This window comes from Ambystoma mexicanum, chromosome 14 (genome assembly GCF_040938575.1).
Source record: "Ambystoma mexicanum isolate Mex_15411 chromosome 14, UKY_AmexF1_1, whole genome shotgun sequence".
Lineage (NCBI taxonomy): Eukaryota > Metazoa > Chordata > Amphibia > Caudata > Ambystomatidae > Ambystoma > Ambystoma mexicanum.
In genome coordinates this window covers 569211360-569226832 of record NC_090940.1, presented here as the reverse complement: position 1 = coordinate 569226832, position 15473 = coordinate 569211360, and the positions used below count along the sequence as shown (strand labels likewise).

The 15473-nt window shown below is 43.4% G+C and overlaps 1 protein-coding gene across 3 annotated transcripts in view; it reads left to right on the top strand.

The window, feature by feature from the left end:
* SEL1L (SEL1L adaptor subunit of SYVN1 ubiquitin ligase) overlaps positions 1-15473 on the top strand; it is a 524285-nt gene that overhangs the window by 185162 nt on the left and 323650 nt on the right. For all 3 annotated transcript variants that reach the window (XM_069637930.1, XM_069637928.1, XM_069637929.1), the window contains exon 9: positions 12014-12095. In XM_069637930.1, the coding sequence (XP_069494031.1) occupies positions 12014-12095 (82 nt within the window). The remainder of the gene's footprint in view (positions 1-12013; positions 12096-15473) is intronic.

The window sequence follows — 15473 nt, the reverse complement described above, 5'->3', positions numbered from 1 at the left end:
CAAGGACGCACACTCTTCCCACACTAAAGACACAAACCCCGGTCCGTCTTCGACGAAACAGTCTAAGCCTTCCATAGCACCAACGGGCACACCTGATAGTTCGGCAGTGCCCGCTGACTGATCCTCATGTTCGGCAGCCCTCCCCGCAAACGCAGGTGCGGCATGCGTCCGGTCAGTCTAAATGAAAGGGCGCTACCACTAATGTTCAAGCGACCGTCAAGACGCATCAGAAGAAGGCGCTGATGTCGCACAAAGCCCCGGTTACGCCTAAAGCAACCGCCCAACTGCCAGCCGAGCCATACACTTTCCTGTTACACCAAGTATTACCGAAAGCGTTGCTAAAATCGTTTCGGTGGCAAATCAAGGAGAATGGTCGAAGGACTCACCGAAACCTAAGGACTTGTCCAAACCTAAAGATAGGCCTAAGGACGCGTCCGAAGACACGCTACAACCATCGGAACCTCAAAGACTTTCCAGAGAGCTGTGTGTCTCTTTCTTCGACGTTCTAGAGAAGATCAGCTAGAAGAGCCTTTTCCACCCCTAGACTCCTCTGGCTCCTCATTATGGACCAGGGAGAAGTTTGAGGGGTGTATGAATAGGTTAGAGAGATTTGTGGATTTCTCAAGAGAAGTTCACACCCAAAGGGCCTCGAGAGGAGAGCCTTTTTACTCCTGTGGCAACATATCAAAAGGCCATTCATTCCTTTCAAGAGGAAGAGTCTTATGACACCACTGATGAGGAGATCCCTACAGACCAATTAATTCAAGATGAATACCCCTTTCGGGAGCCCACAGCTAGCCAGTCGATCCTCCGCCTTGGGCATCACCTAACACAGCACCGGAACCTGACGCCCTGTGCATGGATTCCCCCCTACCACACCTGCTCGACAGGCCTCACCATTTGACGACCAGATGGCGTTTATCGCCATCTTAAGGAGGGCAGCGGAACATTTCCAGATTGCTACTCAGGAAGCTGTATCAGAGGCTGATTTTGTCGAGGACATCTTAAAAGAAAAGCCCCCTGTCAGCGAAGCTATTCCATTGCTGAATTCAATCACACTTGGCTCCTTCATTGTTGGCATCCGCCCTAACAAGGGCTATCAATCCTAGAGTCGAAAAACTGTTTCACTCTTACCCTTCTGATCCCCTCTACATCAGGGGACATGCTACTCCAGATTCCCTGGTGGTAACCATAACCAGAAAAAGGGCTCGGGTCCCCCCTGTCCACAGGGGAAGTGCCCAGCGAACACATTTGTCAAACCTCAAGTTTTTTATGGTCACTCTGCAGGAAGGAATTCCCCTGCTCACACAGGGAGACCACATGGCAACATTGGACATGAAAGATGCATACTTTCATATTTCAATGTTGCCAGCGCACAGAAAATACCTCAAATTCATGAAAGAAGACAAACACTATCAGTTCAAAGTACTACCCTTCGGCATTGCCTCAGTACCAAGGGTATTTACAATGTTTTAAATCTGTTTTAGGATGGCCCGAGGTCCCTACTCCCCCCCCTCCACCTCCCCAAGGCCAAGAAAGAGGGTGAGTGAGAGTCACAACATTAACATTCACACATCATACTGGACATGTCTGGCTAATCACGTCAGGCAAAGTCAGGCACTTGACTCTTAGTGCATACACCTGATGCCAATTAGCTCTGGTCACATGAATAAAAGGCAGGATCCAAAGACACACTCTGAGCAAGCCGGAACACGAGTATGAGCAGGTCTTCCCGGAACGAAGACAAACCTACTAGAGCAGGGTGACAGACAAAGGGACGAGAGAGGCGGATCGAGAGCCCCAAAAGTTCTTTACTGGAGGTCATTGCCTACGATATGCCGCAAGGGACACGTGGAGAAGGCCAGATCCTACACGTGAAGATAGCTTTATGTTTCAAGGACGCCAGCGACCCTCCCGGGTGAACGACGAGTTGGGGGAGGCGAGGCCAGGCCTGTGGTACTAAACTTGACTCGTGAATTGGGAATCGCTAAACCAAGAAAGCGACCCACACAGCCGATGAGTTGGCAAGCAACCTGAAAGACCGGTGTGCGTTTGAAGTAGAAACATTTTGTTGCAAATAATGCTGCACACGTGTGAATGAGATGCGGGGAAAGGCAGACCTGTGAATGAACTTCGAAGTAAAAGACAGCTGCGAAGCCACTGATACTAAGTATCAGTGGTCCAGCGAAAGGAAGTAGCCCACTCGCAAGTCTCAGTGAAAAGTAAATTGTTTAAAACAATAAAGCGAATGAACCGCAGAAGTGAAATAAAGAAGTTTAAGTCCTAGAGAAGGGGAGAGTGAAAGTTGGACTGTAACCTTTGAGTTGAAGTGGTCCTGCAGTGGTCAGTAAAAGAAAACACGCACATTCGATAGTCTTCGACATCCAAAAGTGGTCCAAGCCCAAAAGAGGGAGACTTGAAGGGATCTAAGCTAAGGGAAGGGAGCACCCTTGCAAGTTTGTGGTGAACTGTATTGTGAGAGGTCTGAGCCTGACCGAGAGGGACCTACAAGGTTTGTATTGAACAGTATCGTGAGAGGTTGGAGCCCGACGGAGGGGAACCTTTGTGAACCTTTTAGTTGAAACATTATTTTGGGAGTCAAGAAAAGACTCTTTAACGTGGAAGACCAGATGGGCCTCGATCCACATTTTGGAACTGTTTATTGTGTTGGAAACCTAGCCAGAGTGTCTCATCCTGCCTACAGGGCCAGCCTTACTTCGTGAGGTGGGGAGGAGAGCTGGTTCAACCACACTTATTCATTTGAACACTGATTTTTCCTTTTTCATACATTTATCTTTTTTACACTTTTTTTGTACAAGAGATCGGGCAGACATTAGGTTTTGTTAGCAAAGGCCATTTTGATTGACAGACTCCACTAGGACTGCGTTATTTATTATTTGATGGTCGAGATTACTCCCATCTTAGGTGTAGGGCACAGTAGGAGGTTGTCCAACCCCAACAATTTCAATAAAGGTTTTAAAAATTGTACCCATTGTATCAGTGTCATACTTGTGATACCATGCCGCCCCTACAGTGTTTTGCAATTGTAAAGAATACTACACCTCTGTTAATAAAGCAGTATTCTGCTTCCTTGCTGTGTAGGGCATGGTCTAGCACCTTGCGTGCAACATGCAGCGCCATCTTGGATTTCTGTTTATTTGAAGTACGATGTAATTGCGACGATACGTGTAATGTCATAATGTAAACCAGTCTCTCTCCTTGGGAAGGTTTATGTCCTGAAAATGTGTTCATAGAAAAAAATCCTATAATGCATTATTGATGTGTTATAACCTTTTTGCGCACTACATATAGGGAGGATACATGCAAGATATTGCGCGTCATTGATTCTGCTAATTAAATTCAAGGGACTTGCGATTTAATCATTAAAATAAAAACCCAACTTTTTGCTGGCAATCTCTCGGGACAGATCTGGGGATATTGATTCTAGAGGAAGCAAAGACTGCCAGTTTTTGCAATACTCAAGGTAAACGCACACACAGTCTCGCTCTTACTCGCTCTCGGTTGCATTAGGGTTGGTGCCTTGGGTGGAAAATAAAGGGAGAGATGTGAGGTGTGTAGGCCTGATATCTCCAGTTAGTGTGCTGAGAATGTTATGTAAATAGCACATGAGGGTTCTACAATGTTGCATTTCGCCAAGGAGGATTCCAGGGGTGGAGGGAGGACAGAGTGCAGACCAGGCTGAGGATGCCTGAAAGACTAAATAATTTTGTATAAACAAAGCCAACTTCCAAGTATTCTGGCACTATTTTGTTAGAATGTACACAGTGAAGGCTGTGGCTTTGGGATGGGTGCCTCGTGTGGAAAGCAAAGTGAGATGTGTGGGTCTGGCATCACCAGTTTTTGTCTTCTGGATGTTATGTCATTAGAATGTGAGAGCGCTGGTATGTGCAGAATGTTCAAGGTTTGGTGGTTGAACTGGTGATGGCAGCCGACCTCCTGTGGGGCCGCTTCATAGGACTCGATGGAGAAGATACTATCCATGGTGTGTTGGTCTTCATTTCTAAAGTCAAGTATCAAACTTGAACTAGCCTACTTGCCACTCCCGGCAAAACCCCATGCTGCAAATTGTTCAACTTTGCCACCATCACTAGATAAGATATTTGCATTCTAACCAGAAATCTTTAGGCATCAGCAGAACAATGCTATTCACTCCCAATATCTTTGAAAAAGGAATAGAAGCGCATACTGATGGAAACTATTGCAGACATTTGGTAGCACCCCATTGACAAGTGGTGTCATCCCCAACACTCATCAAAACAATCAGGATCAGACCTCTCCACAATGCTGACCACACCCTTTCTGACAGCCATCATTGAATTGTAAACAACCCTTTACACCAAGTATTTGACAAATCTGTTACTTCTAAAAGTGTTCCATGAGAATCATAGCCGGTCTGATAGCACAACGAGTACAGCGCTCGCTTTGACATCTGTGCAGAGCCTGCAGACGCAGGTTCTCATCCTGGCAGGGCCAAACTCAGCCTTTCATCCTTCCGAGGTCGATAAATGAGCACCACATACTGTGGGTAATAATAAGTAGCGCTCAGCTACCTGAGGGTTCGTAGCGCTATATAAATGCTAAATTATTATTATTATTTAGGATCTGTCCACCTGGATGCACAAAAACATGTCTCACCCCGCCCACCTCCCCCCAAAGCAAAAAGCACCACCCGCCCCCACGCTCCCTTCGAGAGAAAATGTGGGAATTCCCTTGAGGGAAACACCCAGTCTTTTAATTATGATTGATCTTTTAGCAGCATTTAACACTGTTCACCAATTACGGCTCATGGCATCTTTCTCTGATGGATCTCCCCTATCTTTGGGATCCCTTGTGCCATGTTAAAATTGCCAGTGTCCCATCTGCTACTAGTCTTGTTGACCTGTTTGGTGCTCCGGTCTCCTTTCCTGGACTCTTTAATGCTTACAGGTGTCCTATGCCAGACCTGAAGAGCATCCTTCACGCCCATTATGAATGTAGGCTGACCATTTGCAGATACTTTTAAAATGGCTCCTAAACATGTGGACAAGGGCCCCATCACCAAATGTCTCAAAACATATAAGCCAGAACAGTTGATGAGAATCTCTGCTTGAATGCAAGCATAATAGAAATCTGCTTCAGTATTCCTGATCTTAATATCCTACATTTTTTGTTGTGCTACCATCAAGTTTTTGTCACCTAATCCTACACAAAAAGCTACAAAATTAGGAAGCCTAACAATACCCTTTACTTTGCCCCTCAAATCAACCAAGTTGTTCTGAACTCTCACTTCCAAATTCACATGATCAAAACAACATCTCATACTGTCTCTGAACGTTGAGATGGTCCAGGCTCTGATGCTGTCGGGACTGGATTATTGGATCACCAGTTGCATGGGTTTGAATAAAGGACCTGATCCCTCACCAGCAACAATTACAAAACAAAAGGCAGAGTATTTCTGCTTAAACCTTGGGCTTTTTTTATTTTTTATTTTTTTTTTATAAACTCTTTATTTTGATTTTCAACAAATTAACAAGGCATTACATAAATAATAAATACATTGTAGATCATATTAGATGTTCTACCTTAAACAATCAAAAATATAATCAATAGCAATATAACAAGAGGAATAACTACCCAACATTCAACTCCAGCTTATGATGTTATAACAGACCTACAAACATTACTCCTAGGAGATTTTAACCTAGGACTGTGACTCTAAAGATGCTAATGACTTAGCTATCAGCAACCGATTTGCCGAATTAGGCCTCACCCAACGGATCCCCAATCTACCCACAACTCTCAAGGAAGTTGAGGAGTTTATCCTTAGCCTAAAACCTTCCAGATGCATGGGTGATGTTTGCACAGTATCAATCATAAAAGAAATGGCACATGAACTTGCACCCTTCATTACTTCACTAATAAACGCCTCATTCTCCACAAACACATTAGAATCAAACCTCAAAGACGCTTGGGTCATGCCCCTCCTCAAGAAACCATCCCTTGACCCTAACACCCCGACAAATTACAGACCGATTACTACAAAGCCCTTTTTGCTCAAAATCGTTGACGGAGCAGCATACCTGCAGATACAGCACCCCCTGGAGAGTAAAAATCTATTGGGGCTTCGCCAATCGGGTTTCCGTCCAAGGCATGGCACAGAAACCGCCCTGATAGATCTAGTAACCCAAATACAAAAGATAAAAGATTAAGGCAAACTTGCCCTCCTTCTCTTACTAGATCTATCAGCTGCCTTTGACCTTGTAGACCATAAAATTCTTTGCAGCCACCTTAGTTCAGCAGCCCACTTCTCCAACAACGCCACCACTTGGATCCAGCCATTCCTCAACAATAGAACTACCAGAGTGTTCGCCACCAACAGCATCTGCCATTACTTGCGGGGTACCTAGAGGCTCCTGTGTCTCCCCCATGCTTATCAACATATTTACAAAGCCTCTATTTGACAACCTAGATCTCATGGGTATCGTTTATACAAATTACACCCGACGAGACACACATTCATATCACCATCTCAGGCAACCACACAACAGACTTTAAAAGACTTAATGACTTCTACAGCATCATCCAAGCATGGATGGCTCAACACAAACTTTGCCTAAATGATGACAAGACTGAACTAATCTTGGTAGGAACACCAGCTAAATTGACCAGACTCGACAGTCGCTTCAACTCTTTCATTATTGATGGCAACATTATTAAGGTCTCTAAGGATGTCAAAACCTTAGGTATGTACATCTACTTGACACTCTCCCTAGACAGCCAAAAATTAACGCCACTGCCTCCAGCTCGGCATACACTTGTAAGCTCATCAATGCTTGCCGACCATTTGTCTCCTGACAACTGTATTACCTTAGCGAGGGCTCTTGTACTAACCAAACCGGACTACTGTAATGCTTTATATCTTGGTACTAAAAAACACAATCTAAAAGAACTGCACATTTATCAAAATAACTCGCTTAGAGCAGCATCTAACTTTCCCAGAAAATGCCACATCTCAGAGTTAAGACAAAGTGTGCGATGGCTCGGATCTACGTGATCTGACCACGGCTGATTTTGCCGTTGCCGGAAAGTTCGCACGAGAAATGTACAAACCACAAAAGGTTCATACATTTCTCATGTGAGCACGCGTTCAAAACCCCTACATACTCACACCCCCACCCACAACACACCCCAGGCGCACACCCCCAAAATAAACATACCCTACTTACCTTCTCTTCACACTGAGTCTTTGCGGCGCCAGTTCCCTTTCACATCCGTGATCGGGAACTGGTGCTGCAGGGTCTTTTTTTTAAAATGTTTTAATTTTTTGGGTGCTGCAGGGATTTCACTTTCAATCAATCCCAATGTACTAATTCAAACTGGGGTGCAGTAAAGTTGCCCCAATACTCTTTGGTGTTTGTAATGCAGATTCAGGTCAGCCTTCGCATTAACAGAATCTTTCCAAAGATTCTCCCACTCCTTGCTCGAGGTAACTCTGCCCAAGTCTTCAGACCAGGTCAGCCTTAACTTTTCCCACAAGTTTATCAGATGACTCTCCAGTGGCAAGAGTTTTAAAAAGCTTGATACTTTTTGTGGCATTGCCGCAAGTAAATTACACACCTCAGGTTTCTGTAACATTGGTTTATCCAACATCTGTTGCCTTTCAAATATCAAAGTCTCCATAAGTTTGTATCTTTTAAGCTCTCTTCTATTCATTCCAAATGTCTCTATTAAATACTCAAAAGGTACTATTCCCTCATCACCCCAAATGTCCCCAATTAACAATAAAATTTTACATTTTATTATAAATCTGTAACCCCGGGTTGTGCCAAATTGAAGCATCTTTGTACATGTATAATCCTTGTCCGTTTCCCAATATCAATGTCACTGCCTCTTTGGTGGCAACGATTGACTGTAAGCTAGATGCTTGTTTAGATAGATTCCCAATGAGTACAGACTCTCTACACAGTATGGTGCCAACTTTCGCCTTTCAATTTGTGGCAATAGTGGTATTGAGCGTCTTTACACATCAAAATAATTTGCAGATTTCTATAACAGAAATCCTCTGTAGTATTTCTCCAATATAGGATATCCAAATCCCCCTCCTCTTGGACGCTTCGAACCCTGATCAATTGCGGTATTTTAGGCTTTTTCTGCACACCCCATTGAAACTCCTGAAACACTTTGTCTATACACCCAAAGATTTGTTTTGTAAACCACAAAAAGGAAGCGACTGAATAATATATACAACTTTTGTTAACAGCATCATTTTGATAGCATTCGTCTTTGCCCAGACACTCACTTTAATTCGTCCCCATTTTCGAATATCTCTCCGAAGAATTCCTATAATCTTATGTACATTATACTAAACCAGTTTCCTCATATCCCGAATAAGATACACCCCTAGATATTTCACACTTACATTTTTCCATTTGCAGTTCCACTTCATCAATTGATTACGTACCGGGATGTCTCTACCAGAGAATACCACTGTTTTACTCCCAGTTAATCTTCTAGCCAGATAGTATTCCCACTTCTTCAATCATGTTCTTTGAAATAGGACCTCCTTCCTCTGGATTATTTTGAATAATTGTGACATCATCTGTATAAGCCAGAACTTTAATTTCTGTATCTCCCAAACCTTTAAGGATCTGATTGTTTCGAATAGAGGCTCCAGTGCTAAATTTAAAAAGATAAGGGGAAAATGGGCATCCTTGCAGTGTACCCCCTAAATAATTGGAAAGATGACAACAATTCTTCATTCACCCAGACTCTAGCAATTATAGCCGATTGTAGTGCCCCAATAGCATTAATAAATAAAGGTCCAAACCCCATTTTTATCAAAGTGTAATTAAGAAATGTTCAATTTACTCTATGAAAAGCCTTCTCAGCATCTAAAAAGATTAATAGACTTTCTCCAACTGCTGAGTCTGGTAGATTCAGGGTATCTAAAAGCGTTCTAATATTATCATAACCATATCGTTGACTCATAAATCCCACCTGCGTTCCATCAATCAGTTCCCCCTATAATCTTCATGAAGATCTCCACATTCAGCAGTGATATAGGGCTGTAATTGCAGCATTTAGATACATCTCTTCTTGACTTGGGTATTACCGTGACAATAGCCTCTTTCATCGAAGGACATAAAATGTCCTCTACCAGAAAGCGATTATATAAATCATAGTTCTGGTGCTAATTGAGTGTTAAATGCTTTATAGAATTCAACCGGTAACCCGTCTATACCCGGAAATGTCCCAACATTTAGTTCACTAATTGCCAGTAAGATTTCCAAAATAAATCAGCCAATTCATGTTCTTGTGGGACAAGTTCATCAGCATATAACTTGGCATAAAAAGAACGGAAACATTTGCTTATCGCTTTCCTTTTGATAACTACATCCCCTAACCCATCAACAATTCTTTGGACAAATGATCTTTCAGAGAAGCCCTTTAATTTATTTGCCAGAAATCTACCTCCCCGATCTCGCTCTTCCCAATATCGTTGTTTCATACAAAATAGACTCTTATCAACCTGGGAATCTATCTCATATTTCAAAGATTAATTTACCTTGGCCAACTTGGTTTGGTCCTTTCTGTCTCTTGACAGAGCATAAGTCCTTTGCAAATCACCTAACTCCAATTCAAGTTCATGTAACTTTACCTTGCCCTCCCTCCTTACTCTAGCAGTCCAATTCATCAACTCCCCTCGAATCGAGGCTTTAAAAGAGCCCCAGACCATCAGAATATCAGCAGATCCATTGTTTTGTCTGAAGTAGTATGTTATAAAATTTCTAATGCCTTTAAAGCACTTTCATCTTTTAGAAAAGATTTCGAGTCACCATCTATAGAACCTTTGTCTATCCAGAGTGAGATTCACTTTTATTTCTTCTATTAAGTGATCAGAGAGATTTCGTTCTCCCATATTTGCCTCTACTACAGCCTCAATTAGTTTATCAGAGACAAGGATGTAATCTATTCTATAGAAAGAGTCATGTGCTGGGGAATAGAAAGAGAAATCTCTTTCCCCATGATCTAAGCTCCTCCAAATGTCAACCAAGTCAAATACCTCTAGAAATTCTTGGAATTCTTTACTTTTATTTTTGTCAAACCGTGGGCTTCTCACTCCGCCAGCCCTGGGAACCCTGTACTTTATTCAAGACACTGTGTATTGACAACAAAAGCTTATCTATTGCAGATCTCAAATAACTCACCCCAGCATCAGAAACCTCATTCCTAACTGAAACATAAGGTCTGCATCTTTGCACTTGCTGGCCACCCCTTTCATCAAGACAAACTGGAATGGGGGTGGGGAGAACACAATCAGCCTTTCAGTAGATTCATGATGAAACTTACATTCTACTTTGTTATATAGTTCTTGGCTAAAACTAGCCCCAGCTAAACTGATCGTCCCTCCCTGGCATTTTTACACTATTGTCATGGTGGATAAAGCCCTTGTTTTTCCCTTCACCAATCGCAAAAGCTTTACAAATACAGGCCTCACTTAAATTCTGGTTTCTTTTATGGGTCTTGGGACCCAACTAGACAGATTCTCCCCGTCTGCACTGTTCCTTGGAATTATTTTACATTCTAATCGGGACAGATAAAGCACTTCTCCTCCATTCACCACTTTCTCTGTAACCTCCAACTCTACTTATTGTGCTTATACCTTTCATACAGGTGATTAAGTCAACTCATGAGTTAATTGCTTGCTTCTCGCATGGGCCCAAACTGCGTTCCCAGCTTTGAATCCTGCAGCATTAGCTGGCTCATCCTTTCATTAATCCGATGTCCATGAATTGAGTACTTTTACATGCATTATTAACACCTGGTATTACATTGCTTAAAACCAGACGAGTTCCTCTTTTTCACTTGCTCCCCCCTATGCTTCATGGCAGTTGTACTTCACAAAACTTCTAAATGGTTTTCCCTGCTTTACCTATACAGGATTTACAGACAAATGGCTGTTAATTCTACATAGAATTATTTTACTGTGTGTGTACCTTCCCTTCGTGTGGCCACGAATGCCAGCCCATGGCGACATTTTGCCCATTTAGCTTTCAGAGCTCTTGGGGAAATGGTTTTGTGTCAGACACAAAGTTACCACAGGGGTACCATTTTCAAGTTGAAAACCGATAGCCTGGTGTAGTCCCTCGCCACCTCAATTCTACACATAGACAGAGCACACCATTTCTTACTCAGTGAGAGCATTGATAACTCCAGAAACGCTGGAAAGCCAGGGCTATGAAGCGAGATACCCCAACAACCCAAACAGAGGTCAGCATGAGATACGCCCTATCATGGGTGAAAGACTATCATTTACGTAAAGGCAGGCAAACCCAGACCAGTGGAGCAGACTTGAGATTTGAAATTTTGAACTACCTAGCCAGGAAGAGTACCTGGGAGAAAGTATGAGGACATTCCCGTGGTGGCCTGGACCAGGTACCACCAGGAAGAGCGAAAGACTGAGGGGACCATTTTGAATTTTATCACCAGACTCCTGGTCTGCGAGAGAACCAGTAACTCTTTGGGTGGGGGTTATAAAACAACCACCACTAGCCAACAAAAAAGGTGGAACAACTTTCTCAGGCCATGTTTGTTTTTTTTTGTATTCGTGGAAGGGCAACACATTGGGTTACATTAGGTTTAGACAGAGGACAGGTTTTTGTCTAAGACATCCTGACGAGGACCAGTTTGCTGTTGTCTTTTAAGATTAGGGAAACCTTCCTTTAATAAAATTTATAACAGCGAAAAACATATCTTGTCCGCCTCTTATATCGGACTTGCCACAATGGACTCACGTCCTTGTATGAAGAGCTGTAAAATAAGTTGTTGATATACTGTACTGTGCATTGTCCTATTTGTGTGGACAGAGTCTGCCACTGACCTGCTTCTGTGGACAATACGTTTTGGGGAATTTGATTAAATTTCTCTTTCCGCTAATGTTTAATGGCACTAAGTTCTCATTTTATCATTTCTGCAGTCTAACTGGGTATTTATTATTTTTTTATTTTCTCAGGGTTACCGCTACTGGGCTGGAATTGGTGTCATTCAGAGCTGTGAATCTGCTCTCACTCACTACCGACTGGTGGCAAATCAAGGTAATATATTCTGTTGCATATTAATCCAAGACATCTGTACTACATTACTTACGTTTTTGAAGCGGTCCGACTTTGACTCATAGTCTGCCTTTTGCAAAGCCTCATTGTCCTCTTTGGCTAGTCGTCATGATTCATGACTGCTAGGATATTGTTGTGTCCAGCGGGTCACTGGAACACTCATTTTGAAAATCTTTCTGACTATAAATGCTAAGGAAAACTCTACTTCCATTGACATCAAAGGAAGTTGCAGCTTTTTGTCTGTCTTGGAATCGTGCCTGACTTTGGAGGTAAATAAAGCCTTTTATTGCATCAATTATCTGCTTGACTCATTTATTTTGGAGCCACTGGTGAGCCCATCAGGTTACCAGTGCAGCGGGATTGTGGGTCCCTATTTGCCTGTTTTCCTTTACTGTATCGCACACTCATGTTATGTTACTGTGGAGTGCTGCCGGGATACTTGGTATCCATTTTTCTCTTGTGTCTGGCAACATTTTATATGCCTCTTTGTTGTGCTTCAGATAGGCTGGTAGCAGTTATTATTATGGTATTTCTTGAGCACAAACCTAGCTTTGAGAAGTACTAGAGTGCTTTATAGAGGGATACAGCAGTACAGATACTTAACTTAGTGCTTTTCAGGGGTAATGGATATGCAGCAGTGGGTAGGATACAGAGGGTCACAGAGGAGAGGTCAATTGTGTTTTACTTATTATTATGGTGCACTGCCTCTTATTTTCGTTTCTGGATAATGCTGTTTTGAGAAGCCTATACTGAAAATGGCAGCTCCATGTGGTTCAAGTGTCTGTTATTTGGCCATCTTGTTTTTTGGCATCTTCCTTCCGGCCTTTCAGGTTGGAAACATCCATAGAATGGGTTTGTCTGGCCTGGACTCTCGGGCAAACTGCTTCCTGTGACAGAACTGGCTGAATGCCAATTAACATTTGCGTCAGGGGATGTCTCTTGCTGGGCAGGTGTGGCTGTCTGCTTGTACAGCCCTTACCTGTTGAAATAGTGCCATCCTTTCCATTGGTGGGTTTGGGGAAACCCCCATCCTGCATTTTGATTAAGAGGCACACTGCATCATTCTGGAGTTCGCCCACTGGAGCCAAGAATCCTAAGAGGAGCCAGCACAGAAGACCATGGAGACTGCTGCTACAGACCACCAGCATTCCCCATGCCACCTGCTGGTGAAGCCCTACTGTCCTTCCTGTGACCATAAATGACCCTTGTAGGTGCATTAGTTCTCTGGACTTGTGGTATCAACCATCGTATCCTCACCACAAGCCTGCCATTGAATGTGTCCCAGGACCATATTGTTCGCTGCCCTTCCATTGATGAGGCCTCACTACTGCTGTGGTCATTGTCCTGAGCTGGATCTTGGGACTGCAGATCCTCAACCTCTGGTCAAGATTATCGCTGCCTGTTACTGATCTCCTGCATGAAGAGAGTCCTTCCTGGAGCATGTTCTTTACTGCTGCCCTCAACCGACCCTGCTGACCCCTGACTTTGGGGTTCTTTATCTGTCGTGTCCTCCTCATTGTGGGAGTCATCCTGGCTGACGCCCAGAGATGTCTGGCGTGCCTACTTGAACATCTGTCGGAGCTGTCACAGAACCGGAGATTGGTACCACTGCATAGCCAGACCCAAACCCGACACCATCTTCAACCACTGCACCCACAACCCATAGTCCCCAACTAACCAGAGCCAACAACAGAATGAAGTGTCTCCAGTACTTTTCAGTACCATGAGGGGTAGTTACTTGGAAATTCAGAGTCGGGGTTGTGAGTTTACTGAACACATTTGGTGTTAATGCTTCTTTGTCGAATGTTCCTGCTTGTCAGAATGGGCACTCTGTAAGAGAGTCTATTCCGCTCTCCTCCCTTGTCTGCGTAGCTTCTGGTCTGAGCGTTTCACAGAGTTTGCGGGTTCGTGGTCTTAGTACTGTAGAGTGCTAGTTTCACTCCTGATGTATTCAGGGGCCGGAATGTGATGGCCTCTTGTCTCTTTTCCTTTTTTTTTTTCCTTCTAATTGCCTAATGTGATTTATGGGCTGGTTTTGGCCAGCCACTGGGAGTGGTGGTACTTGAGGAGAAACCCTATACCTAAACTCCAGTCTTGGTACTGACATTTTCAGAAGAGCAGCTTTAATTATTTGCGGGTGGATTTCCCACAATTTCTACCATTTTAGGACTATATTTGTCCATACTGACTGGATACTGTCATGGGCAGATCTCTGGTTTTGGGTGTTCTTTTACGCCGCTCCATCCTAGGCCTCCACCATCCACCTTCTGTCTCTGCTTGTGTGATGGGTTAGGCCTTCCCTAATGGGACTCCGTCCGGGCTGTTTTGTTCCTGTCTTCCTGTGTCATCATCTGTGGCTGGACATCCGTTTTGTTGTTCGTTGAGCCATCCAGATCCTGCTTGCCAGGTTATAACCCCTTCCCGAATAATACTCACCATTGCTTTTGCTTCTGGCTTCAGGTGTTACTTCATGGGAATTCTAGGTATTTCTTCTGTTGGGGGTTGTCATTGGCCCAGGGTCCCAGTCCCTGCAGTATAGCATCCTGTAAACCCCACCTAGGAAAGAAGCTATGTACTTACTGGTTTGTTTCACCTCAGAGGAGCTGTGTTCGTGGAAGCAAATGCAAGCAGTGCTTACCCCTGGTTCGTGGAGTGATGGGTTATTCTCAATACTCATCCTCACTGGTGTCTCTGATCTGTGGTTGAGACTTTTCTGAAGCAAGACTCAGGATGTTTCTGTTGGCTAACATGATAGGTCTTCCTGCTGTGCTGCATGGGCTTCTGGTTCTCAAACTGATCTTCCATATCTCTTCATTTTGGGTCTCCTTTGGGCCTCCTTGGGGTTGTTGTCAAATCTACACATGTGGAATAGAACGAAGACTACCTGAATTTTCCTGATACATGCAGATGGCCTTCTGACGTTGACCCATTTATTGCGTTTGGAACTTTTTACTCCCCTTAAAACTCTCTTGAAGTGACTTGGGGGGAACTTGGCTGCCCCCTGACAATTTCCTTGTATCCGATTTGAGTCCAGTGAGTTTTAGGTCAAAGGCTAGATTTTTGATACTTTCCTATGGTTATTAATGCATGCTTAAAGTCCTGCTTGCATTTCAACTGTAAATGTATATTTTCCGTATTTTGGTAACAATGCAGTTCTTTTTCCCTGAAGTGTTACTGCATTGGTCATTCTTTTGCATCTGGCTGTTTTGGATGGAATTATTTTCCTTACTGGAACCTTCATTAAATATGATGTGTACATTTTATGTTTCCATAATACTATGTTCCAAAAAGTTACAAATACTGTGACTGTTAGTTTTGGCACTATGGAATTTAAATAACTAGTTTAACTATGTGTTCATG